This window comes from Crocodylus siamensis, chromosome 11 (assembly GCF_052110815.1).
Source record: "Crocodylus siamensis isolate JL-2025a chromosome 11, ASM5211081v1, whole genome shotgun sequence".
In the NCBI taxonomy this organism is placed as follows: domain Eukaryota; kingdom Metazoa; phylum Chordata; order Crocodylia; family Crocodylidae; genus Crocodylus; species Crocodylus siamensis.
The window spans coordinates 32,496,097-32,521,568 of NC_143405.1; the positions used below are offsets into that span (position 1 = coordinate 32,496,097).

Here is a 25,472-nt window from a genome sequence, read left to right on the forward strand (position 1 = left end):
GAAGTCTATGGGCCAATGAGAGGCAAAGCGTTGTTGGACCTGGTACTGGCCAAAGGGGATGACCTAGTTAGTGACCTAAGAATCAGTGGGAAGCTGGGTGGTAATGACCATGAGCTAATCACCCTTACAAAAGCTGGCAAGTCAGTCAGGAATACTGAAATCCTCAACTTCAGGAAAGCTGACTTTGACAAGCTCAGGAGGCCCATTGTCGAGGCCCTAAGGAACCATGAATTGACGGGAAGAGGAGTCCAAGAGGAGTGGTTTCTCCTCAAGGGAGCGATCCTGACAGCACAAGGGATGGCCATCCCATCTCAGAGGAAGAGTAGCAAAAGGGCGCAGCAACCCCTTTGGCTCAGCAGGGAACTCGAGGACTTCATATGCCTCAAAAGGGAGAATTATAAAGAATGGAAGAATGGATGTACCACCAAGGATGAGTACTCAGCACTGGTCCGTACCTGCAGGGAGCAGATCAGGAAAGCCAAGGCTGCAGCTGAGCTCCATCTGGCTTCACATATCAAGGATAACAGAAAGTCCTTTTTCAGACATGTAGGGAGTCAAAAAAAGCAAGGGTAACATTGGACCCCTGCTAAACTAAATGGGACAGCTGATAACCAATACTCAGGAAAAGGCCAACCTGCTTAACGGGTACTTTATGTCAGTCTTTCATCAGTCCAATGGGGCCGCCCTGCCTAGCAAGACGTGGGATGGCCAGGATGAGGGCATATTTATACCCAGCATCGGTGTTGATCTAGTAAAGGATCACCTTGAAAGGCTGGATGCCTTCAAGTCAGTTGGTCCTGACAGATTACACGCTAGGGTACTCAAGGAGCTGGCAGGTGTCATAGCCCAAGCATTGGCAAAAATATTTAAAAAATTGTGGTGCTCAGGTGAAGTACCTGAAGACTAAAAGAAAGCCAGTGTGCTACCCATCTTCAAGAAAGGGCAGAAAGTAGATCCTGGGAATTACAGGCCAGTCAGATGGACCTCAATCTCTGGTAAGATTCTTGAGAAAATTATCAAGGAGACCCTTCTGGACAAGCTGGCTGAAGGTAATATCCTAAGGGATAGCCAGCATGGGTTTGTTGCAGGTAGGTCCTGCCTGACCAATCTCATCTCCTCCTATGGCCAGGTGATGTGTTACCTGGACAAGGCAGAAGAGATTGATGTAATATACCTGGAATTTAAAAAAGCCTCTGATCTGGTGTCCCATGACTTCTTCATGGAAAAATTGGCCAGCTGTGACCTCAGCTACACCACAGTCCAATGGCTGGGAAATTGGCTTTGAGATTGGACTCAGAGAGTAGTGGTCAATGGCAGTGAGTCATTACAGCTCTCTGTAACCAGTGGCATCCCCCAAGGCTCTGGCTTTGGACTGGTTCTCTTCAACATCTTTATCAACAATGTGGACACTGGTGTCAGAAGCTCACCGGCTACGTTTGGCAATGACACTAAACTTTGGGGCATAGTATCCACACCTCAGGACAGGCTAGTGATCCAGGCTGACTTAGTATCAAATGTCATCAGGTTTGTGTCTGCCCACCTAATAAGCTTATCCGATAAATGCAAGGTACTCCACCTCAGGGAAAAATCCCTGCAGCGTACTTATAGGCTTGGCAGTGTTACGCTTGCTAACACCACTGCAGAAAGAGACTTGGGGGTCATGATTGACCACAAGATGAACATGAACCACCAATGTGATGTCACAGCTGGTAAAGCAAACAAAACCCTGGCTTGCATCTATAGATGCTTCTCAAGTAAATCTCAGGATGTCATCCTCCTGCTGTACCCAGCCTTGGTGAGTCTGCAGCTGGAGTACTGCATCCAATTCTGGGTTCTGCAATTCAAAAAGGATTTTGAGAAGCTTGAGAGAGTCCAAAGGAGAGCCACACACACGATCAGAGGGCAAGAGAATAGGTCCTATGAAGAGAGGCTGAGAGCCATGGGACTCTTCAGCCTGGAAAAGCACAGGCTCAGGGGGGACCTGATGGCCACTTATAAGTACACAAAGAGTGTTCTTCAGGATCTGGGAGAACATCTGTTCACCAGAGCACCCCAAGGAAAAACAAAAACCAGCAGTCATAAACTCCTACAAGATCATTTTAGGCTGGAAATAAGAAAAAAATTCTTTACTGTCTGAGCCCCCAAGACCTGGAATAGACTCTCTCCAGATGTGGTGCAGGTACCTACTCTGGATTTATTCAAGAAACACTTGGATGCTTATCTTGCTGGGGTCCTTTGACCTTAGCTGACTTCCTGCCCCTGGGGCAGGGGGCTGGTTTAATGATCTTCCAGTTCCCTTCCAGCCCTATCGTCTATGAAATCTATAATATCTTTTAATTCTCAGTTCATTTTTTGCAAAACTGACCATATCCCTGTAAAATGCTAATTTGGCTCCAACTATATAGCAGTCATCAGTGGGGTTTTCCATCTTGGGCTAAACTGATTCCTGGGAGACATCCCAATACAGCAGATGTCCCAATTAAGGGCACAATTTAGGAAAGCACTTGCATGCTTACTTTAGGCAGATGCTTAAGTTTATTCCCATTGAGCAAGACACTTCAGATTGTGCTGAAATCATCTGGAATTTAATTAGGGAATTGGGTTCTAAACAGATTATATTGTGACACAACAGTTCAAGTAATAGACATCTTCAGCTCTTATAGGCATCACATAAAAGGCTAATTCCCATACCCTTTGAATTTAATGAAAATTTTTCCAGTGATTTGACAGGCTGGAGGACCGGGCCCCATATAATCCTTACTCCTAGTGTCATGTTGCTTGCCACATCATTTTTCTCTGAATTAAGTCTGTTATTCTCTTTGGAATTTGTGATGTGTTATCCTAAACAGATATTTTGTTTCAGAAAGGAACCTGTTTATTTGAAAGTAAGTATTTTCTACTGCTAACAATGTACTGTCTTTTATTTTTTGCAGGTATTATTGATAGCACACAGGTGGAACAGAGGCAGGTTGTAGCAGTGACTGGTGATGGAACCAATGATGGACCAGCACTTAAAAAAGCTGACGTTGGCTTTGCAATGGTATATTTTGTAACACATCTTTTTGCTGCTTTTGTTGTATTATAGATTTGCCAAAAGAAAGTTTCTCTGTTTATACTGTGTTGGTAGAGAATAAAGATATATATGCAGAAGTTACAGATGTCTGGCAGTGGTTTTAATTATGAGATTTTTGTGACACTTCAGAGCCCACCTTTACCTACAGGGATAAACAGAGAAATCTTGATTAGTTTGATTCTATTTTTTTGATCAAAGATTAATATTGAACACATGCAGAATCCTAATACCACTTCAGGAAAACTGCATCTATTTCTCTTCCTACTATCAGAAGAGGAGGAGATAGGGCAATAGTCTGACAATCTACCTCCAAATACCAGATACATAGATTCATAAATGCAGGGTTGGAAGGGACCTCAACAGATCATTGAGTCCAATCCCCTGCCTAGGCAGGAAAGAGTGCTGGGGACCCCAGCCAGATGCCTATCCAGCCTTCAGATGTTAGTCCTTTCTATATTTTTGGAAGTTCTTCAGTTGAATCTGAAGGAATTTTTCATTGTCCAAATAAATGCTGCTGCATTTACACTGATTTGTACAATTCCAGTTTCTATTGGCAGTTATGTTTGTGTATAGTAAAATATAAAAAAAACCCCAAAACTACAATCCAAAAGGAATCACCGCAGCCTCTAGAGGTTAACTCCCTCATTTGCTGTCAGCTGATATCTTTATACTTCAGTGGTTTATGTCCTTTTGCAGCAACACCTGGTTAGAGCAACAACTGTTCACCAGCAGCATTTCCCCTAGGAATATTTCCTTACCATGTATCCAGATGATGCTCTCTACAACAGCAACCATTGCTCTGAAGTAACAAAGCACCAGCATGTTGCTACTAACAGGCTTCGACTGACACTCAAAAAGTTCATCATAGACTGTCCCCTGCTCTTTACCACTTTTGCCTCCTTCTTGTTCTAAACTTCCCCAAGCCAAACCAAAGAACAACTTCTTGCCTAGCATGTCCAAGAAGCTGAGTGTACTCATCAATTACTATAATTTCATGCTGCCATCAGCATGAAAATGTACTATGGGGAGACCTATTTTCTAGCTGCTCCTTATACTTTCCTGTAAGTAATTTTTATTGTAATTTTCTGCAATTTTTTCCAGGGTATTGCAGGCACAGATGTTGCAAAGGAAGCTTCTGATATCATTCTGACAGATGACAATTTCAGTAGCATTGTGAAGGCTGTAATGTGGGGTCGCAATGTCTATGACAGTATCTCCAAATTCCTGCAGTTCCAGCTCACGGTTAATGTTGTCGCTGTTATTGTGGCTTTCACTGGGGCATGCATTACACAGGTAAGAATGCAGAGACAAAAGAAAACAGGGATACTAGCCTGACTGATTGACTAAAGAACCAAATATTTTTACTACTTTTCAGCATATTTCTAAGTGTATCACCATCTTATGTGTCATTCCTATGGTACTTTTAGAAAGAAGATTTCCTGGGAATTGTTAATAATAGATTAGAGTCATATCTAGATTTATCAGTCATAAACATATGTCCACAAATATTGCTTTTCATGAAGTGGGGGATATGATTTACATTCAGTCTAGTTTCAAGCAGTCATTTAGAGATAATCTTATCTAGAAAACTTTCTGCTAGTAATGAGAAAATTGTGTGCTTTAAAATGGATCCTTGTACTTTCTAATCCAAGTAACCATATAAAATAAGTTTTAGCAGCTAGACTTGGGTTTTTCTGGTTAGTTTTTAACCAGAATAATCCACTCTAATTGCTAATTGGAGATATGACTATTCTAGCTCACATTTTTTAGCAACAATGTTGAGTTTTACATTCCCATTGGGACAAATGGAGCAAAAACAATTACCCTATTGTAGTTTAGCAAAGCACTTATCACTTGCTTAAATACCCTACCAAACTAGTCTACTAACCCTTAGTAATGGAACCAAATGACATTTTTAAATGTCCATTAACAACAACTCTCTTCACATTCAAAGCAGACTAACATATTCCTACATGCATTAGTGGTCTGGTTGACCAGATCTCTAAGATCTGCTACAAATAACAGACAGTGGGTGCATCTGCATGACACATGCAATTAATGTGAATTAATAAACGCAGGTGCATATTGCAGAGGAGGTTATTACTTCTGGGCACTATGTTTATACATGCAACTGGGACTGCAGCATGCTGACCTGGATTGGAACAGCCCCATTTGGCACGGAGCTCAGGTGGGTAGGTCTGCCAACCCGGGGTTCCTCCGCCCCAAGCCAGTGTGCTGTGGAGGGGCTGGCTGGGGTACAAGGCTGCTCCAGTGAGGGGCTAGCCAGCAGGCAACCCCCTGCATTGTAGCATTCTCATACCCCATCCAGTGCCATCAATGTCTACACATGCATTGTTGCACAGAAAATAATGCTCCCACATTACTAGTATTTTCAAGTACTAACCTACGGTGGTATTTATTAGCTTACTGCACTCTAATAGGGCTTCATGTGTACCTGCAGAGACTTTATTGTGGAGCTAATTAGCCAGCTCCATGGTAAACATCTCATGTGGACACACCCAAGATAATCTAGCTACATCTCTTGCAAAAAGCATGTAAAAAACCACAAAAATGCCACTTTAAAACCATCACTTCCTAATAAAGAAATACTTATTAATGCTTATTTTAAATTAAGTTTAATACAGTAATAGGGAAGTATTTTTTATAATTAGTGAAGCATGAGAAGTCTCTTTCTCTGGAAGAAAAAAGTCACTGGTATCATTTTTAGCATTTTCAGTATGTCTCCAAAAAACATGTTCTTTAAACAAAACCTATGCTCTATATGGGCACTGTTACAAAATCACTGTCCACCCATATAGTTCCCCCCAGACCCATACAGTGTCCCTCCAACCCACTGTACCCCCACATCCACAACCCCCTAAAATCCATCCACAAATCTCAAACCCCTAAACAACTCCCCAAACCCTCCATTCACATACCCAGCCATGAACCACAAGCCCCTGAACAAGCCTGATACCCCCCAGAAACCTAATCCCCACAAACTCTACACCCATCCAAAACCCCCTAGCCCCCCACAAGCCTGCTCCCCCACACCCCTTCCCCCCCAAACCCCACATTCCCCCCACAAATCTCACACTCTGCATGGCTAGCTGGCCAAATAGTATGGAAAAGGACCTGCTGGCAGGAGCCATGGATGCAGGGGCAGCTGCTACACTGCAGCACTGCCTCATGCCCACACTGGTGCTTGGACACGTGGCCCCAGCCTGGGGGGCCTCCTGGTCCCAGGAACCACTTGGGGGGTGTGATGGGATGGGGGAAGGGGTGGAAGTGACAGCAGGGTTGTGTGTGACAGAGAGATGGGGGTCAGGTGTGTGGGAGTGCTCCAGGCAGGAGAGGCCCCCAAAGCTGGGTTTGGAGCCCCTCTACCCCTCTAGAGCAGCCTGTACAGGGGGAGACTGGCCTGAAACAGAAGGGGCTTGCCAAGCCCAGTCCCTGAGAATCAGTCAGGGGCTTCCCAGGAATGACATGGGGATCACTGGGGCCTGGGCACAGGCGCAAGGAGCAGAACAGCAAGAGCTGGCATTGATCAGAGCAACAAAGCAGTAGGTGGAACATTTGTAGGTGGATTCATGTCCTGGTGCTGAGATGGAGTTGCTGCCAGGAGGGAGCTAGTGGTGGGCAGGCAGGGTTGCAGGTTAGGAGTGATGGGCACTGGCAGGGGGTGGGAGGGGCTGTGGGTTGAGAGTGAGGGGCAAGGGCAGGGGCAGGGAACTGGAATATCAATGCTACTCAGCACCTCACATCCTGATGAGCAAGGGGGGCAGGGGCAGCTCTGATTTTTCTATGATAAAAGAAACCAAAAGCAAATGCCAAAGTGATAGATATTAAGAATTTATTTATTATGATGATAGAGGCACTGGTAGGCTTCCAAATTGCTTTAAAATTGTAAATATATCAATAAAACATTGTCCAGCTTATCTCTCTATATGTAGTGGTGTTTCATTTTAATCATGGAAGAACATGGATTTGGGGTATTTTAATGAGAGAATTTGGGTTTTTTATCAGAGAATTTGCAATTTTTAAACAGGGAACACCAGGATCTCTGCTGGTGAGACAAGTGGTGAGACCTGAGCAGAAGAGCCTGCCCAGGTCAGCAGTCAGCTGGAGGGCAGATGAGGTGGCTGACTTGGCCAGCTTGGCCAGAGGGGTCCCTGGGGGCCAGGAGGACATGCTTTGACAGTTCAACAACCCACTGAAACAAGGACACATTCTGGGTGACAGCTGCCCAGATGGCAGGGTGGGGGCAGCTGAAGGCATGACAGCAGTTCTGCATGTTGGCCAACTGTGCAGACATGGCCCACTGGAAACTGGCCCAGAAGTGCAGGAGGCTTTGCTACAGTGTCCATATCGCAAACCCAGGTGACTGTGTGGTCCCCGTCCACATCTGGCAGGCACACAGCCGTGAGATCTTATGCTGTCGCAGGTGCAGAGCAGGTCACAGCCAGGCAGCAGCCCCCACTGCCAGACTTCTGCAGTGGGTAGGGGGTGCAGGGGCCATTTTAGGTTAGGGCTGCTTCAGTAGACCAGTTGGCACAAGGGCCTATGTCCCCAACCAACTGGCTGGACTTCAGAAGTCACCTCAGATGCCTGTTGGCCATTAGCTACACGCTAGGTGTAGACTCATAGAATTGCTAGAAACCAGAGGCCTGGCCTTTTTTACAAAACTGAAAAATATTTAAGTCATCCCCAGTTACTCGTCTAAATTAATAGGTCTCAAATCTATTTGGTAAGGTATGGAGATGTGGTATGTTTTTCCTACTGGATCTGGGTAGCAACTTCAGAACAAGTGGACACTGTTGTCATTGTTAAGTTCTTCTGAAATATGTGAGCATAGGACTGTTGTCAGTTCTAGTCTCATTGGAGGGAACAGGAGTGCCTCCAAACACTTATTTGCATAAGCGAAATAGCTGCTATATGTTGTCAACAGTAGTCTAAGTCCCGTAGCTCTCTTGGACCTGTTAAAGCTGGTGCCCCTCCACAGTACCTTCTGCTTTTTTAGGTTTTACTGTGTGTGTGGTGACTGGAGTGGCAACATCATGGATATGAAGGAAACAGAGGTTCAATTACTTTGTTTTTTTCTTTCAGAAATGTTTCAAAGTATATATAGGGAGAATATTTAGCAGGAAAGGATCATGGCTAGTAACTTAAAGTATGTATAAACGGTAACTAAAATATGGCAACTATTTATGCAACCTAGAACACAACAGCAAACATTCTGGAACAGAAATTATTATTTTCATAATATCATGGTAATGATATTGTGGTTAAAACTGCGATAGTAATTTCCCTTTGAAAGCTTTTTATAGTCAATCAATAGTAACTGCTGCAGCAAATTCCTTTTATGATGATTTTTTTTGATAATTGGTTTCCAGTATGTTTTTCGTATTAGTTTTGGGAGCCTGACAATAAATTAATGCCATTTCCTTAAAAGGTATAGTTCCCCTTTGCGTTTATACAAGTCCAACATCATTGCATAACTAGTCATTCTTTTCCCTGTCTGGTAACACTTGTGCTACCAGACATTTAGAATATGAAATAAATTATAAACATCTCAAACAATGTGCTGAGCATACACAGAAGTGTGTATTCCTGCCCCCAATCATTCAGGGCACAGACAGAAGTGCAGCTTCCTGTTGTAATGCATGGCACTTCACAGAAAATGCCATGAGTTACAGCTATCCTGCAGACCCAACAAACATTCATCGTTGGGTCCCAGGGGTTGGAAGATGAGCTGCAGTTTAGAGTGGCGGTGTTTCTGCAGCTGCTCTCCCCTAGCAATGCCCCTCCCTCCTCCTAGCTCCTGCACTGTTTTCAGGAGGGTGGGAAAGAAGCAGAGGGAGCTTATTCTGGGGGTTCCCCTGGAGATGGGAAAGGTGTTGCTAAGGGAAGGAGTATTGTTCCCTTCCCCTCCTCCCCCATTCCAAAGACAGCATGAGGAGCAGGGCTTGCCTGTGTCAGCTGAGCCCTGCTCCAGGCTGCGCAGACATATTAATTAATTAAGATGCTCCACTTTGGTGGTCCCTCATATAATGAGGGTTCAGATTGTCATGCGATTGGGCATTATTGAAGTGCTTCGTAACCATTAGGGATGTGCACTTGCTGTTTGATTTTGATGCTGTTTTGACTCATTTTGAGCTAGAAACAGCAAAATTCAAATGAAATGAAGGGCTTCAAAACAGCCTTGAAATGAAATGAGGGCAGTCAAAACATTTTGAAAGCTTTGAAACATTTTGAGTTTTGAAGCTGAAGATGGGCTTGCCTGCAGGGAGATGGAAGGTAAGGAGATGGAGGGGGAAGAAGCAGGAAGGACTGCTCTGATATTGACTGTGTAGCTGGTGTAGCTGCTCAGTGACTGTGATCCTTCCCTGAGGTCCCTTCCAATCCCAGTACTCTGGGGAATGGATGGAAAAACAGCATAAGAAGCAGCATTGTTTGACATGAGCTGCTTTCTGCCTTGGGGTCATTTCCTGAGCTGTCTTCCAGAAACTCAACAGCACTAGACAACGAAGTCTACCATTCATTTCCTACTTGCTAGCCTAGCAAGTGGGATTCAGCAATACCTTTGCTTTAGTTTCTATAAACTTTTGTTTTATTATTATATTCACTGATTGATTCCTTTCAATTTATTCCTCCTCCCAAATCCTCTTTTTGTTTAGTCTGTTTTGATTTTTTTTCAAATCTGTTTTCTCTCATAGTGTGCATTTCATTCACTCTGCAGGGAAACATAGCATAATTATATTGCATATTATAATATAGAATTTATACAGGAAAACACATACATACTAGGGCTGTGCAAAATTTCACTGGCCATTGCATTCTGACAATGTTTCAACCAATTTTGAGATCAAAACAGCAAAATCAGAATGAAACAAAGGCCATTGAAATAGCCTCGAAACAAAATGAGGCTGCTCAAAACATTTCGACCATAGACTGGGGATGAGAAGTCAGTCCAGGTGGGCTGACTTCCCATCCCCAGTGCAATATCTGCCCCGACCCCCGTGCTACATCACACTGGGGGTGGCAGCCCAGATGGACTGCTTCTTGGGGCCCCATGCTAGATCATACCAGGGCCAGGAGGCAGCCCAGCTGGCCTGCTTCCCTGTCCCCCATGCTAGATCGTGCTGGGGGTGGGAGGCAGCCCAGCTGAGTTGCTTCCCAGTGCCCTGCACTAGATCGGCGTGATCTAGCATGGGGGACAGGAAAGCAGCCCATCTAGGCTGCCTCCCACTCCCGGCACAATTTAGTGCAGGGGATAGGAAAGCAGCCCAGCTGGGCTGCCTCCTAGCCCTGGTGCAGTCTAGCACAGGGCACCAAGAAGCAGCCAAGATGGGCTTCCTCCCACCCCTGGTGCAATCTAGTGTGGGGGACAAGGAAGCGGCACAGCTGGGCTACTTCCCGGCCCTGGTGTGATCTACCACAGGACACTGGGAAGCATCCCATCTGGGCTGCCTCCCACCCCCGGTGCAATCTAGCATGGGGGATGGGGTAGCAGCCCAGATGAGCTGCCTTCCACCCCCTGGCATGATTTTGTGTGGGAGACAGGGAAGCAGCCCAGCTGGACTCCCTCCTGCCTCAGCACAATCCAGCAGGAGATGGGAAAAAAATCCCAGCTGGGCTGCCTCCTGGGTCCAGTGAGATCTAGTGTGGGGCACCAGGAAGCAGACCATCTGGGCTGCCTCCCACCCCCAGTGCAATGTAGCATGGGAGACAGGAAAGCAGTCCAGCTAGGCTGCCTCCACCCCCGAAGTGTTGTAGCACTGGGGATGGGAAGTCAACTCAGCTGTGTGGCCTCCCCACCCACAGCAAACAGTGTCAAAACAGGCTTTCTGTTTTGATGGAATGGAATGGAACAGCTGTTTTGACTTTAAATGAAATTCAAGACAAAACCATTCCCTTGAACTGTCAAAACTCAAGGTGAAACGGAACAGTGCCATTTCACACAGCCCTAATACATAAATTTACATATTATTATTTTAATTACATAAATACACACATACATTACACAAATACATATGAATACAATGATCATATCTACATATATAACTCAGATAGATAATAGGGCTGTGTGAAGCTTCGGTCCCTGAGTCACTTTGGTGGAGATTTGGCCTTATTCCATGGCTAAATTTCCAAATTTGAAATTGAATTAGGAAACCCTTTAATCTCTCTGAATCGAATCAGAACCCTCTGAATCAATTCACAGAGATTCAGAAAGATTCAGTGATTTGGACATAAACATAGCTTTACATGTTTTTTCTACATATCTTAAGATACCAGGCACCTCATGAATGCTGTGATGGAGCATCCCATAGAAGCACAGGGGGCTCCTCAGTGTGCTTGGCAGCAGACCCAGAAGTGGACCAGAAGCACTTCCAGTCCACTTCTGGGACCACAAGGGAGTGCACAGGGGGCCCCCCTGGATCAGCAATTGGTGCCTCCTGGGTCTAAGGGGGCACCAGCGTGCCTATTGCTGATCTGGGGGAGCATGGCAAGGCCAAGAGTGCACTCCCCAGCAGACCTGGAAGTGAACCAGAAGTACTTCTGGTCCACTTCTGGGTTCATTGTTGTGCACATGCCCCCGCATCCTATGCTCCTGTAGCATGCACCATCCACCCCAGTATTGCAGCATTTATGAGCTGTACCTGGTACCTGGAGGTATGTAGAAAAAACATTTAAAGTTGCATCTGTGTCCGAATCACTGATTCTCCAAATCAGCATTGAATCTTCAGATTCAGATTCAGCCGAATCGAATCAAGGACAGTCATCCAAATCAACAAATCAAATCACTGTCCCTGAATCCAAATTTAAATCAAATAGGGCCCATTTCACACACCCCTAATAGATAATATTACAGAAGATGAGACACACCAAGGCAAAGACAAGACACTATGAAACAAACCATGAAGTGTGTTGGAAAGGGAGCTGGCCTTTCTAGGGTCTTGGTAATTCTATTAATGTGCTGCTTGTGTTACTTGTGTTTCTATATGGAGCTGTATCTCTCCCTTCCGCAAGCCCTCACCCCCAATGGAGCTATCTTGCAGGACTCAGTTTCAGTGGGGCTGGGTTCCTCCAGTCCCCAAATTAGTCATACACACAAACACACCCAGATTAATGTTACACACCTGACCTGGCCAGATTGATCAGCATGGACAGGCTGACACGCTCATATGCCAAGAATCAGTTCATCAGAGCAACAATAACTGCAGTCACACACAAGCACACAGGTAAACAGAATACCTCTGAATCCAACTGGGTGTCCAGATAACACCCTCATGGGCCAGCATTCAGTTCATTAGGGCATGTCTGAGCCAAACTGGGTCAATCAGCCTGTACAAGCTGATCCCCTTATGTGTTTCAAACTCAGCAAGTCTAAATCTTTTAGCCTCTTGATGAGCAGACCCCATAATACTTTTGGGCTTCACAGGGATCTTTAGCTTAGGTAAAAGAAGCGTTGCTGCAGAGCAAGTGGGGAAGGAGAAGTAGTGAAGGAAAAATATACCCAGTTACTACCAATTTCACTAAAAAGTTATTTATTGCTAAGTATATGAAATATGTAATGATGTTAGTAGTAAGAGACATGCAAAGGAAAAAAAAACACAAACAGTTACAGTATTACCCTAGTTTCACTAAGTATTCTGCCTCCTTCAGCCTCTCGAGAAGAAAGTGGGTGGTGTCAGCACACACACTGCTGCTTCTTTTACAGCTTTTTATACCCTCAGTTCAGCTTCTTTCAAGTGTTCTCAGTAGTGTAAATCAAATTGTCTTTTCTATTGACAAGTGGCTATCTGGTTGGAGCATCTCAGGAAACTGATTGATACTCAGGAAACACATACTTAGGAGCCAGCTTGACATTCCTCTGGATAGCAAATATATTGATGGGATATCTCCTGGTTTCTTCGGAAACAATAGATAGCTTGCAGCATCAGGGTTTGGGATTTTTACTTGTGAACAAGCCTCAGCCTAGCATGAGTTTTCCAGATCTTACTATAGTCTTTTAACAGACTTAAGGCAATTATTGGAGTGTTCATAACCTTTTGTGGAGAGGACTTCTACCAGTTGTCCCGGGAAAAGTATGACAACACTTGTGGTCAGGGCTCCAACAGGCTGGACACTGTGATGAACACTTTACCATTGTTCAAATGTTGCCCATACCCCCTGACGCGATGTCTTGCCTCAGCATTCCCCAACCCGGCAACCGAGTTTCAGCCAGTTAAGTTTAAATAGGCCCCCCATAGTGGGACCGGGGAATGTACGGCCCGAGATGGCTATTAAACTTACTTCTGCTTAGAGGTGTGTGTGTGGGAGGGGAAAGGAGGAAAAGTCCTTTGTAAATCCAGATTAGAACCTGTCTGATAAATGCTGAGCTGGGTGTGTGGGTTGATTAGCATTTGGAGGACAGATTCCCCATCATGCAGTGCTCCCCTGCCCCTCTGATCCCAGAATTCACTGCAGTCTCTGCTTCAGGCTTTCTGTTCTCCATCTCTCATGTAAATGAATGGTCATCTGGTTCCATCTCAGATGCAAATGAGACCTAGGGCAGTTGTTTCACTTTTGTCACCCTTATCTGGAGGGTTTTAAGTGTGTCTCACACTGCATCTTAATCAGTTTCTGTGTAGGTGGAGGGGGGGATTCTTTGTGAGTCAGACAGTCTGCGTCCTGTGTCAGGGTTCCCCAAGAACATGGAGCTGATAGGTAACAGGCTAGGGTTCAGGTGGCTCATGGCGCTCGAGGCCCCATCATACCAAGTGCCCGTATGCACCACCTTCAGCAGGTTAGTGGTGCCCTCTCTGTATGAGGCATGCAGGGAGTACTGGAGAGAGGAGCTGCACAAGGCAGGTCTGCAGGTGGCTTTACACTTCACCTCAGATATCTGGAGCATTCCTCTCCCTCACAGGGCAATGGTGTGACCAGTCAGGGCAGTGATGGGCTCTCCTTCAAGCCGAGGATGACTCCCTGAGATGCTGCTGGTGCTACTCTGCTGCTCACTAAGTTATTATTACCTGTTGTTATTTAAAGTGGTAGACTGAACTGAGGCTGTGGGGGAAGAGGAGGCCTCACTGGGGCACACTACCATGTCATGTAGAGGCCCCAGTGCCAGTGAGGGTGCACCTTAACACAATAAGTCACACACATCATGAGTTTTGCTTGTCAGTAGCTTGAGGTGCAGTTTCCCAGAAACCCCTGCACCTATCACCGTGATACCTGACAAGCTTCATGGCCTCAGAAGGGCTACCATGCCTGCAGTTTTCACCCCACTGCACCTTAATGCACACGTGACACAAGTTTTACTTGTCAGCAGCTTGAACTGCAGTTTCCCAGAAACCCCTGTGTCCATCTCATTGAAACTTGACAGGCCTCAGCAGGAGCTACCATGCCTGCTATTTTCACTCCCCTGTGTCATCACACTTACAAGTGACATAAGTTTCGCTTTCAATAATGTGAGATTCAGTTTCCCAGAAACATCTGCACCTATCCCCTTGAAACTTAGCAGGCTTCATGCCCCCAGAAGTGGCTACCATCCCTGCTGTTTTCATCCAAATTTGCCAAAAATGACAAAGTTATAAGCTGTTTCGTGTTTCCCCATTATAGTCTATGGGCGAAACTTCAAAACAGCCTTGAAACAGTGAAACAGTTTTGACGAAGCGGAACAGTGATTCAAAACTAAATGAAACTTGAAATGAAACACTATCCCACTGAAACAGTGAAATGGAAATTGAAACAGAACAGTGCTGTTTCAAACAGCCCTAGTAGCCATATACTTCTGTCAGTGCTGGCTGTAGACCACTTTCAGTGGCTGATCTCATGACAAAGTGTCACGTCTGTCAGCACCCTCAGTGTCTCTATTCCATTTCTGTTGAAGCATCTGGGCATACATTCAGAATTAGATCAGGTCCTCATTGTGCAAATTGAACAAGTATTTTGTCCAAATGGCTTGTAACTAATATCTCTGCACTAAGGCTGTGTGAGGCTTGAAACCGTGCTTCAGTGTCTGAAGCAGCATGTCTGAATCAAAGCGCTGGCTTCATTAGGCTTTCCAAAGCAGTTCAGAGCTTCCAAACTGCTTCCGAAAAGCTTTGGAGCTGTTTCAGAGATCTGGCCGTAGGGTATAACGGGGAATTAATGAAATATCTACAACTTTGTTGTTTTCTGTCTAATTTGGATGAAACTTGCAGGGATGGTAGCTTCTCCTGAGGGCAGGAAGCCTACCATATTTCAAGAAGAGAGGTGAAGGGATTTGGGAGGAACTGCACCCCAAATTCTTGAAAGCAAAACTCATGTCGTGTCTATGTGTTACACCACAGAGTGGTGAAAACATCAGGGGTGGTGGCCTCTGGTGAGGCAACACAGCCTTCCAAGTTTCAAGAAGATAGGTGTAGGGGTTTGGGGGGAACTGCACCTCAAGCTGCTGACAGGCAAAACTCATGACGTAGATGACCCTGTGTGTGTTAAGGTGCAGCAGGCTGAAAACTGCAGGGGTGGTGGCCCCTGCATTGGCTGTGAGGCCTGCCAGCTGTCAAGGAGATAGGTGCAGGGGGAGTCTGGCTTCTGGGGTCCTGCACCTCTGGCTGCTGACAGGCAAAACTCATGACATAGGTGACACTGTGTGTGTTAAGGTGCAATGGGATAAAAGCTGCAGACCTGCTAGCCCCTGCTGAGGCTACAAAGTCTGCCAGCTGTCAAGGAGATAGGTGCAGGGGGGTTCTGGGGCCCTACACCCTTAGCTGCTGACAGACAAAACTTGTGACATGGGTGCTTGTACAACTGACTGTCTGTCTTGGGGCAGCTGATTGTCTGTATTGATTATTTCTTCTACTTAGTCTGTGATTTTCTAGGTGTTAATCCTTGCTCGTTAGCTCGTTATGTAGTAGCTAAGTATTGTGTATTGAGCTGGTCCCTGAGTGAATCATGATTAATTGGTAGTTTAGCAGCCAGGCCTGCAGTAATCCCCGCCACACCTCCCCATGCACCAAGACAGATACACAAGCACCCAGGTCATGAGTTTTGTCTGTCAGCAGCTAGAGTTTCAGGGCCCTAGAACCCAGATCCCCTGCACCTATATCCTTGACAGCTGGCAGGCTTCATGTCCTCAGCAGGGGCTACCATCCCTGCAGCTTTCACTCTGCTGTGCCTTAACACACACAGTCCACCCATGTCACAAGTTTTGCTTGTCATAGTTTCATAGTTTCTAGGGTTGGAAGGGACCTGAGTAGATCATCTAGTCCGACCCCCTGCCATGGCAGGAAAGATTGGCAGGGTGTTCATCTAATCTCCTCTTAAACACCCCCAGGGTAGGAGCCAGCACCACTTCTCTTGGAAGTTGGTTCCAGATCCTAGCCGCCCTGACAGTGAAGTAGCACCTCCTGATATCTAACCTAAATCTCCCCTCTGCCAGCTTGTGACTGTTATTCCTGATCACTTCTGGTAGTGCTTAGGGGAACAGGGACTTTCCCAGTGCCTGCTGGTCCCCTCTGACTAGTTTGTAACAGGCCACGAGATCTCCCCTCAGCCTTCTCTTGTAGAGGTTGAACAGGTTCAGGTCCCATAGCCTCTCCTCGTAGGGTCTGCCCTGCTTCCCCCTGATCATGCAAGTGGCCCTCCTCTGGACCCTCTCCATGTTGCCCACATCCCTCTTGAAGTACAGTGCCCAGAACTGGACGCAGTACTCCAACTGCGGCCTGACCAGTGCTGCATAGAGGGGGAGGATCACCTCCTTGGACCTGCTTGAGATGCATCTGTGGATGCATGACAAGGTACGGTTGGCCTTCCTGACTGCATCCCCACACTGCCAGCCCATGTTCATCTTGGAGTCAATGATGACTCCAAGATCCTTTTCTACCTCTGTATTGACAAGAAGGGAGTTCCCCAGCCTGTAGGTATGGTACCGATTGTTCCTCCCCAGGTGCATCACTTTGCACTTGTCTGTGTTGAATCCCATCCTATTCTCATCCGCCCACCCTTGTAACCTTTCTAGGTCTGATTGCAGCCTATTCCTCCCTTCTAGCATGCTCACATCCCCCCACATCTTAGTGTCATCAGCAAATTTGAACAGGGTGCTTTTTGTCCGCAGCTTGAGGTGCAGTTTCCCCCAAATCCCTGCACTTATCTCTTTGAAACTTGGCAAGCTATGTGGCCTCAGCAGGGGCTACCATTCCTGCAGTTTTCAGCCCACTGCGCCTTAACACACACAGGGTCATCTATGTCATGAATTTTGCCTGTCAGCAGCTTGAGGTGCATGTCTCCCCAAACCCCTGCACCTGTCACCTTGAAATGTGGAAGGCTTTGTGGCCTCACAAGGGGCTCCCATCTCTGCATTTTTGACCCTACTGCAGCTTAATACATACATGTGACATTAGTTTTGCTTTCAAGAATTTGGGGTGCAGTTTCTTCCAAACCCCTGCGCTGACCTTCATGAAACTTGGCAGGCTTTGCAAACTAACCGGGGGCTACCAACTCTGCAGTTTTCACCCTCCTGTGATATAACACTTACACGTGACATGAGTTTTGCTTTCAAGAATTTGGGATACAGCTTCTCCCAAGTCCCTGAACCTATCTCCTTGAAATGTGGCAGAGTTCGTGCACTCTGAATATGCTACAACTCCTGCAAATGTCATCCAAATCAGACAAAAAACAACAAAGTTATAGATATTTCTTTGATTTTCCTTTATACCCTATGGTTGGATCTCCAAGGCAGCTCCGAAGCTTCAGAGCCACTTTGGCTGGATCAAAGTGGGAAACTGAGCCAGAGCTCTGGATCAGATCCCTGGCATCTGAAGTGGCCAGATCTGAAGCTGGATTGAATAGTTACGTACTCGCACAGGCCTACTCTGCACCCTTGGATATCCTTGTACTCATTTCCTCTAGGCATTTTCTTTTCATGTACAACCATTCAGGTAAAAATGCACACCTCCCAATGCTTAATGCATCGTTGTGTAAGTAGAATCTTATGCAACTTTTTAGTTCTGTGATGAAAGACAAGACCTTTGTTATGACAAAATAGGAAAGCAAAAGAAATAATTCCAAAGGATTTAAAATTAGAAACTGTAGCAAATACACATTTATATGTACAAAGGCTGGAAAAAGTTTATGCTGGTCTTAAATATTAATTTGACTGAAGCATTTAAATCCTTAATAAACAAGGAAAGCTTAACACTGTTGTTCTCCAAACACGGAATAGGTTTCAGTGACTTTGAATGTGGATTTCATGCACAGCAGTTCAGCATTGCACTACAACTTACTCTGTTTTTACCTGGACTTTTGGCTTTCTTGGGCACAGAAATTTTATTCATAGGTTAACATTCTGGTCAATAGTAATAAATTACACTTTCTATGCCATTTCATCTGATCCAGGGTGAGAAAAGTGCTAATTAGATACTAGTATCTCTTTCATGCTCCCTAGATGTCATCCTGTCTCAAAAACTTCCCTGCAATTCAACACTTGAAAAGTTTCTTGATGCTTTCTTTAGGAAAGATTTCCTTTCCTAATTTGACTTGTATCTTTTAAGTATTCCTGCTCAAAGAAGGCACAGACCAGATGCAATCTGTTTTTTTTCTAATCATTTAGCATTCTAATGTGCAGTGTTCTGGCCTTCAGTTTATTAGATCCCATGAATTTATATATAGGCCTGATCCTGCAATTGCATCTGCATTGGCAGACTTCTGTAGCTGTGGAGTTCCAGTGAAGTCCATGGACTCCACTTTCCTGGGTACAGTTGCAACATATTAGCTCCTGTTAGTAATTAAATGAGGCTTCACAGGAACATTCAAGTGCTGCATATATTGATACCGTACATGCAGCATTTTGTCCAGTGAGTACTGACCTGGTGACTTAAAAAGACATAGGGATAATGCTGGTCTTGAATTTTTTTCAAATAATACAGACTAGAGGTCCTAATCATTGGCATTCATTAGAAGAATTCACGATGTTTTGTAAGAGCAAAAATCATGGTATTGTCCAAGCCAAATTCACTGTAGGGAGTTATGACTAGGGTGACCATAAGGAAATCTGGGGCATCCAGAACTTCCAGGACACTGTTCCCCTTTTCCCACTCCCCTAGTCAATGGCACTGCTATAGTCAGTGGCAGAGGCCATGGCACAGGAGCACCCTGGTGCACCATGGCACTCCACTCCCCTCCCCCTCCCTTCAGGTTATGTCTCATGCCCCTGTGATTCCGGGACTCTTGTTTTAATTTTGACCAACTGGGTAGGACTAGTCTTTGAAATCCAGGCCTGTCCCAGCCAAACCAGGATGTACAGTCACTCTAGTTATGACCTATTTCATTTTTTTCTGTAGTATTAATTATATATTTTATTTTCACTAATGCTTCTGAATCACATGTTTGTAGATGTATGCTGATGGAGAGAATTTACGCCCATTCCTTTTGGAAGAAGGGGAGTTTGTGATTCTGGTTCAGGCATTCCTTGAGTTTTATGCATTTTATGGTGGACAGACAAAATAATTATACTATTTGAAAGGGGATGGGGAACTTGTCACTTGTAAGTGTCTTTGGGCTGGCCCATTCTGTTTTGCCTGTCTGCAGTATGTGAAGATAAATTGCAACAATTGAACCATGAATGAAGCAGGTGGTATATTATTGTGGTTTTAGCTTCCATTTACTGCAGGATAAAGCAGATAGGCGAAACAGTAATAGTTATTCAGTTGAACTGTTGTAAGTACCCCTCCCCTTGAATTTAAATTGGCATAATTGTTTTGTCTGTCCACACTTTTCATTAAACAGTAATAATGGCAACACAATAAATCTGGGAGAAGGATAATTTGGGCATTCTGCTTTCTGGGGGAGTGCCCTTATCACAGGGTTGTGCTGTGTTTGCTTATGCTCTCTGGTGCTCTCTGGACCCTGGAATCTTGCATTCCTTGTTGCACAGTGACAGAGCAGCAAAGATGGAGAGTGTCTCTATTCCAGACTTGCCTGTGGCTAGGCAGTTAGGGCACTTTCCTGGTTTTCATGCCTTGGGATCTTTACATTTGAGTTGTGCCTGTCAGAGAATCAGCAGCAGAGAATCAGCTCCATAATGTGTAAAATACTTGAGATCCAGGCCATACATATAACCATGCTGAAAACAAACAAACAAAAACTTTAAGGTTGCAAAGTGAATTGAGATTGCTAAATTTAGGTTGGCCCCTCCAGCATATATCCATTACTCATTAATTACATCACAACAACTCTTATGTCTACAGGACTGTCTCATTCAGTATTAGTGTGCATGGAGAACAGAGATTTAAACAGCTGAGCTATCTCTATTTTAACTTCACTTTTCATTAATTTAATTCATTTAGTCTATGGCTCAGTCACAAGGTGCTCTCCAGGTTGTGCTTTCATGTTTCCTGGGTCTGAGTGATTCTTGATTAATTTACTACAAGTGTTCCTTTCTGTGAGCTGAGCATCTGTTTACTAGTGACCTATATTCAAGCTAAATCTGTTGGTTTTGTCAGTAGAGGGACAGACTGACATATTCTCACTTCATTTTTTGGATACCAGTAAACTTTAAGGGTCTTCACTCATTCAGTGTACAAAAGATGTTATTGTGAAGCCCTGCCTGAAGTGCTGTGAAAGGTTGTGCATTGACTATGGTAGCAGCCCACCTCCAGTGTCCTTTGAATTTCCTAACATCCTTTTAACTGTTATTGCTAATATTATGTACTGTTCTTTAGAATGACAAGCCCTAACAAATTAGGAGTCCACTGTTCTTTCAGTTGACAATATAGTACTATTAATCATGCAAACCTGGGTGTAGGAAGAACTATGTAAGTAGAATTTAAGTGAAGGGCAGTGTCTGTTGAACCAGTATATAATATGAATATCAGCCTAATTACTAAGGCCTCAATCGTGTTTCTAAGTTTTAAAAAGTTTGCAAAAATAGTTCTAGTCCTATTAAATATACTCACATTTGTGAGGGAATGCATGTGCTGCATGACCAGTGGGAGTTAACAGGTAAGGGCAAAAATGCCTTTATAGTTCCTTACAACTTGTCAACTAAATCAAAGCTCTAAGATGTGTATGTCACAGTGGGTGAAGTGTATTTCACAATAGGATTGTAATTTATTGCCAGCCTTTGGTGACTTGTATTTTAACAGTTTTCTAAAGTAAAGTGCAACATCACTTGATATAAGGGATGTTCTTTTATCCCCAGGTTAAGGCTAACCCCTTCCAAGCTCAGCTGGAAAAGAACTTGAGAAACAGACACTGATTTGGGTGGTTTACAACGTAAACATCTTTTTTATCCCTCTCAAAAATTGTCAGGAGCTACATGAAAGTTGTTTTTTTTTCTGAATTACACCTACAAGATCAAAGAATTCCTGTTATTTAGTCAGTGGCCAGAGACTATTAAAAACAATGTTACATTTGCATTCCATCTAGCCAGTTCTTATGTTGCATTGGTGAGTAAAATATGTAATGGACAACTAAGCTCAATCTCTGAAAGCATCTACTTTGGTTTTTACCAACTGTTCAGCTATCATAGAGGGTTGCAGTAGAATTTGCATTCTAGTGACTGCTCAAACTAATGTATATTTAATGTTTTGGCATTGGCTCAGAATGAGCTTTTACACTTGACTGAACTGTGCAATTCTACCAATAATAGGTAATTATTAGAAGCACCTTATTAGAAGCACCAACTTAAAGTGGCTGGCTCATGACCAGAAGGTCAGTAATGTTATTAAAGCTAATATTTTTCTATTCCTCAACCTCTACCATAATCATCCCTAGGCACATCTACACAAGATACTTAATTGTGCAGTAGCCTTGTTTATTGCACAGTAAGTGCATGGATCTACATGGGTGCATGCTTACTGCACAGTAAAAATGGCTAATTGCAAGTAAATTTGCCACCTGCAAATGCAGGTGGCAAATTTACTCAGTATTAGTTACTGCACAGTTACATATTTGCTCCCAGGCCATCCCTGCCACTAGGGGGCTGGCTTGAGGCTAGCCCCAGGGCTTTGGCCTGGGAGTCTCTCCTGCCCCAGGGCTAGGCCACCTCTATAGCAACACCTACCTTAGGTGTTTAAAAGCCTAGCATTTTGATCCCTGAGGCACACCAGCAGGCAGTCTGAAATAACTCTAGGTCTTGTGCCTCCTGGGCAGGCCATAGTCTAGCCTCACCATCCTGCCTTCATCCCAGCACCACTGCCTGGCAGGCCCATGCCATCTAGGCTTACAGGGTGCTGCAGGTTGATGTAGCCTCCTGCCAGGCCTGTCAGCCCCCAGCCCCAGCTGCAGGCAGCTTCTGGCCAGCAGGTCCAGCTCTACCTGCCCACAGCCCACCATCAGCATCCTGTGCAGAGCCTGCAGGTGCCATGGGGCATTGCCTCTGTCAAGTGGCTGGCAGTCCCATGTCATGCCACAGTGCTGGGCACTGCAGGCAGCTGTCCAGGCCTGGCAGCACAGGAACACCAAATGGAGGCTGAGAGACAGCACAGGACCCTCAATGCCCACACCTGTGCCTACCAGCCAGGGCCCCAAATGGTCCAAGGAAGAGTCTGGCAATCTTGTGGTACTGTAGGGCAATGCAGAGTTGCAGCACCAGTTTGTGCAGGGCAACTGCTCTAATGCCCAAGTATATGAGGGTCTGTCAGGGTGGATGCAGGAGTGTTGGTACAACCAGTTGGCATAGCAGAGCTGCATAAAGGTCAAGGCCTTGTGGGCACAGTAGGTCTGTGGGCACCATGATGATCATGACTAACCACAGTTGTTGGTCCAGGAGTGCCCACAAGTCCATGCCCTTTGTGTGGTGACTGGTGGAGATTCTTGCACCCTGTGAATCAGACCACAGCCATGCTGTGTACAGCAGCATGGGTGATCTGTCTGAGCCTTTGCCTCAGCCTGGCACCCATGGTGACACATCACAGGAGGAAGGCCCCTTGAGCATTGAACAGCCCATCCTGTAGAGCCTTCTGTCTTCAGTCTCCACTAGAAGTTTGGGGAGCCTGGGCAAGTGCTTGCCTCACCAGCTCCATAGCCCCAGCACAGGCCTGAGGCATGACTGGCCATGGAACCACCATCTGCCACCAGTGCCAGCTCCTCCCTGGGTGGGCAGGGGGGAGCTGGCCCAGCACCTGTATGCTGCATCCTGCTGACCAAGGACTCTGTCTGAAGCCGCATGCTGTCACTGCCAGACAGGTTGCCAGCCACACCAGCTCTGGCCACATGGTAAGGCCTGCACTGGGGGGTGGAAGGCCTCTCTGCCCCTACCCCTGCCCCTGCTCCCAGCACCTGTCTCTGCCTCCCTCCCTGCCTGGCCTGACCACACTCCCCTAGACCTGGGTTCCCTCCCCACAGCACATGGTGAGGTGAGAGGCAGTGCAAAAACTTTATTGAACATTCCATACCCCCAAATCTAATTGGATGCAGGCCTCTACAGCATGTATTGATGCTGGCAGCAAAGTTCTCCTTGGCTACAGAGAGCAGGGATGTATACTGCAGCCACAAGTAGCCTTCCGTGTGGTGTCAGAGGTTGTGGGGCAGCCCAGGATTGCTCCCTGTGCTGTCAAAGCTCAGGGTCTTGTGCTAGGTGTACCTGGGGCACCATGGTGATCATTATCAGGAGGGCATAATGGGTCAGGCACCCTTCAGGTTGTACAAACAGTTCCTCGTGCAGTGCCCATGACACACACAGCTGGGGTAAGCTCAGGGTGCAGCCCCACCTTTGGAGGGTGCAGCCCCAGCTTTGGAGAAGCCCCCTAAAGGCTGGGCAGGGGTGCAGGCAGCTCCTTTTCCTAGTCATCTGGGAGCCCTACTCCTCCCAAGCTTAGGCTCTGTGAGCTAGGAAGCAGCACAGGAGAGTAGTTGGCCTGCAGGAGGAGTGGGGAGGAAGTGAGGTCTGGACCCATAGCAGCAGGTGCTTCCAGGAGCCTGGCTTGTCCCACACAAGGGGACAGGGGAGGCAGGATGCCTATGGCCAGCACCCAGTGGCCTGCCAGCCTCAGGGGAATGAAAGGGGAGGAGGGGGGAGCTTGGCTGGTCGCCTAGGCCCAGGCTTCCCCCCCCCGCCATTTATCAGTCTCTGGGCACCTGGCATGCTGAGCCCCAATCTGAGGCTGGGCAGTGCACAGCCCCGATACAGAGCATCTTATCTCAGAAATGTTGCAAACTCATATAAACAACTTATTTCTCATGGCTCTGCAGGTCCTGTAGCTGCACATGGGGAAGAGGCCACACTTCACAGTGGGGATACAGCCTCAGGGTCACCACTGTCCATAGCTGGGGCCCTTTGGGTGCACCAGCTCTGCCAGAGGTGGACCCAGGACCACACAGTCCTCCTGGATCAGCTGGTGGAAGTGTCAGAGGACTGGCTGGAGGACTCAAGGGCTTGGCAAATGTGCAACATTGTGAGGAAGCACGGGAGAACACAGACAGGGAGTTCTGGGAGCAGATCCTAGTCCTGGAGCACAAGCAGGTGGAGGCACTGTGGGAGCAGAACACCATCCTGGCCTGGGCAGTGGAGGTCCCAGCCAATGACCACTGGGTGGTGGACACTGTTCTGGCCCTGGAGGTCACTTTCATGCAGCAGCTGCCTGGTCCCTGACCCTAGCCCTGCCTGCCCCCTGGCAGTCACCCACTGTCCAGTAGCAGGCCCCCCATGGTCCTGGGAGGAGGTCCTGCACCACCTCTAGGAGGCAGGAGCTCTTGGCCTGGCCCCTGCCCTGGGTGCCCCACCACCCAGCTGCTCCCATTGGGCCCAGGTCCGCCACTCAACCCAGTTCCACACAGGTGCAGAGCTAGAGCTGCCTGCAGTGAGGCCAGGACTGCACACTGACTATGTTGGCCCTGGACATTGGCCACCAGAGGGGGAGCCACTCACACAAGGGGGGCACTAGCTCCCATCATCCCTGGGTGAGCACCCTACTCAATGAGCTCGCCACAGTGCCTGCACCCATGGGTGAACACCTAGAGGCCAGGCTTCTGGTCACCTGTCCATGGGTTCTTTCCCCTAGGTGCTCTCACCCCAAGGCCCCCCACCCCAGGACAAAACACAACACACTTTGTAAATAGTTTGCAGAGGGAAAAGGGTATTTTATTGTTGGTGTGTGGGGTGGGTGTGGAGGGTTTCTGTTTGTTGGGGGAGATGAGGGGCTCTACTGGGGAGATAGGAGGGTCTGTTTGAAGTGAGGGAAATAAAAACAGTTGTTCCTGTGAGACGTGTCTACAGTGAGCATGGTGCTGGGAGTGGGGGCCATGGGCAGTGGTCCAGGTAGGCTACAGTGGGGAGTGCAGGAGGAGGTGGTCAATCAGGACCTCTCAAACTTGGTGCCTTGGCTCCCGTTGGTGGGTGTGCAGCTCACCCTGGGCCTTGGCAGGGGCCCACTGCTGTCACTGATACTGCAAATGCTGCTCCCACTGCCAGGCAGCCTCTGCCCACTGT

General features: G+C 46.5%; 1 protein-coding gene across 6 annotated transcripts in view; it reads left to right on the plus strand.

Moving 5' to 3' along the window:
• Positions 1-25,472, plus strand: part of ATP2B2 (ATPase plasma membrane Ca2+ transporting 2) — a 1,084,469-nt gene that overhangs the window by 994,885 nt on the left and 64,112 nt on the right. For all 6 annotated transcript variants that reach the window (XM_090021539.1, XM_090021533.1, XM_090021535.1 and 3 more), the window contains 2 exons: positions 2,934-3,040; positions 4,175-4,366. In XM_090021539.1, the coding sequence (XP_089877665.1) occupies positions 2,934-3,040; positions 4,175-4,366 (299 nt within the window). The remainder of the gene's footprint in view (positions 1-2,933; positions 3,041-4,174; positions 4,367-25,472) is intronic.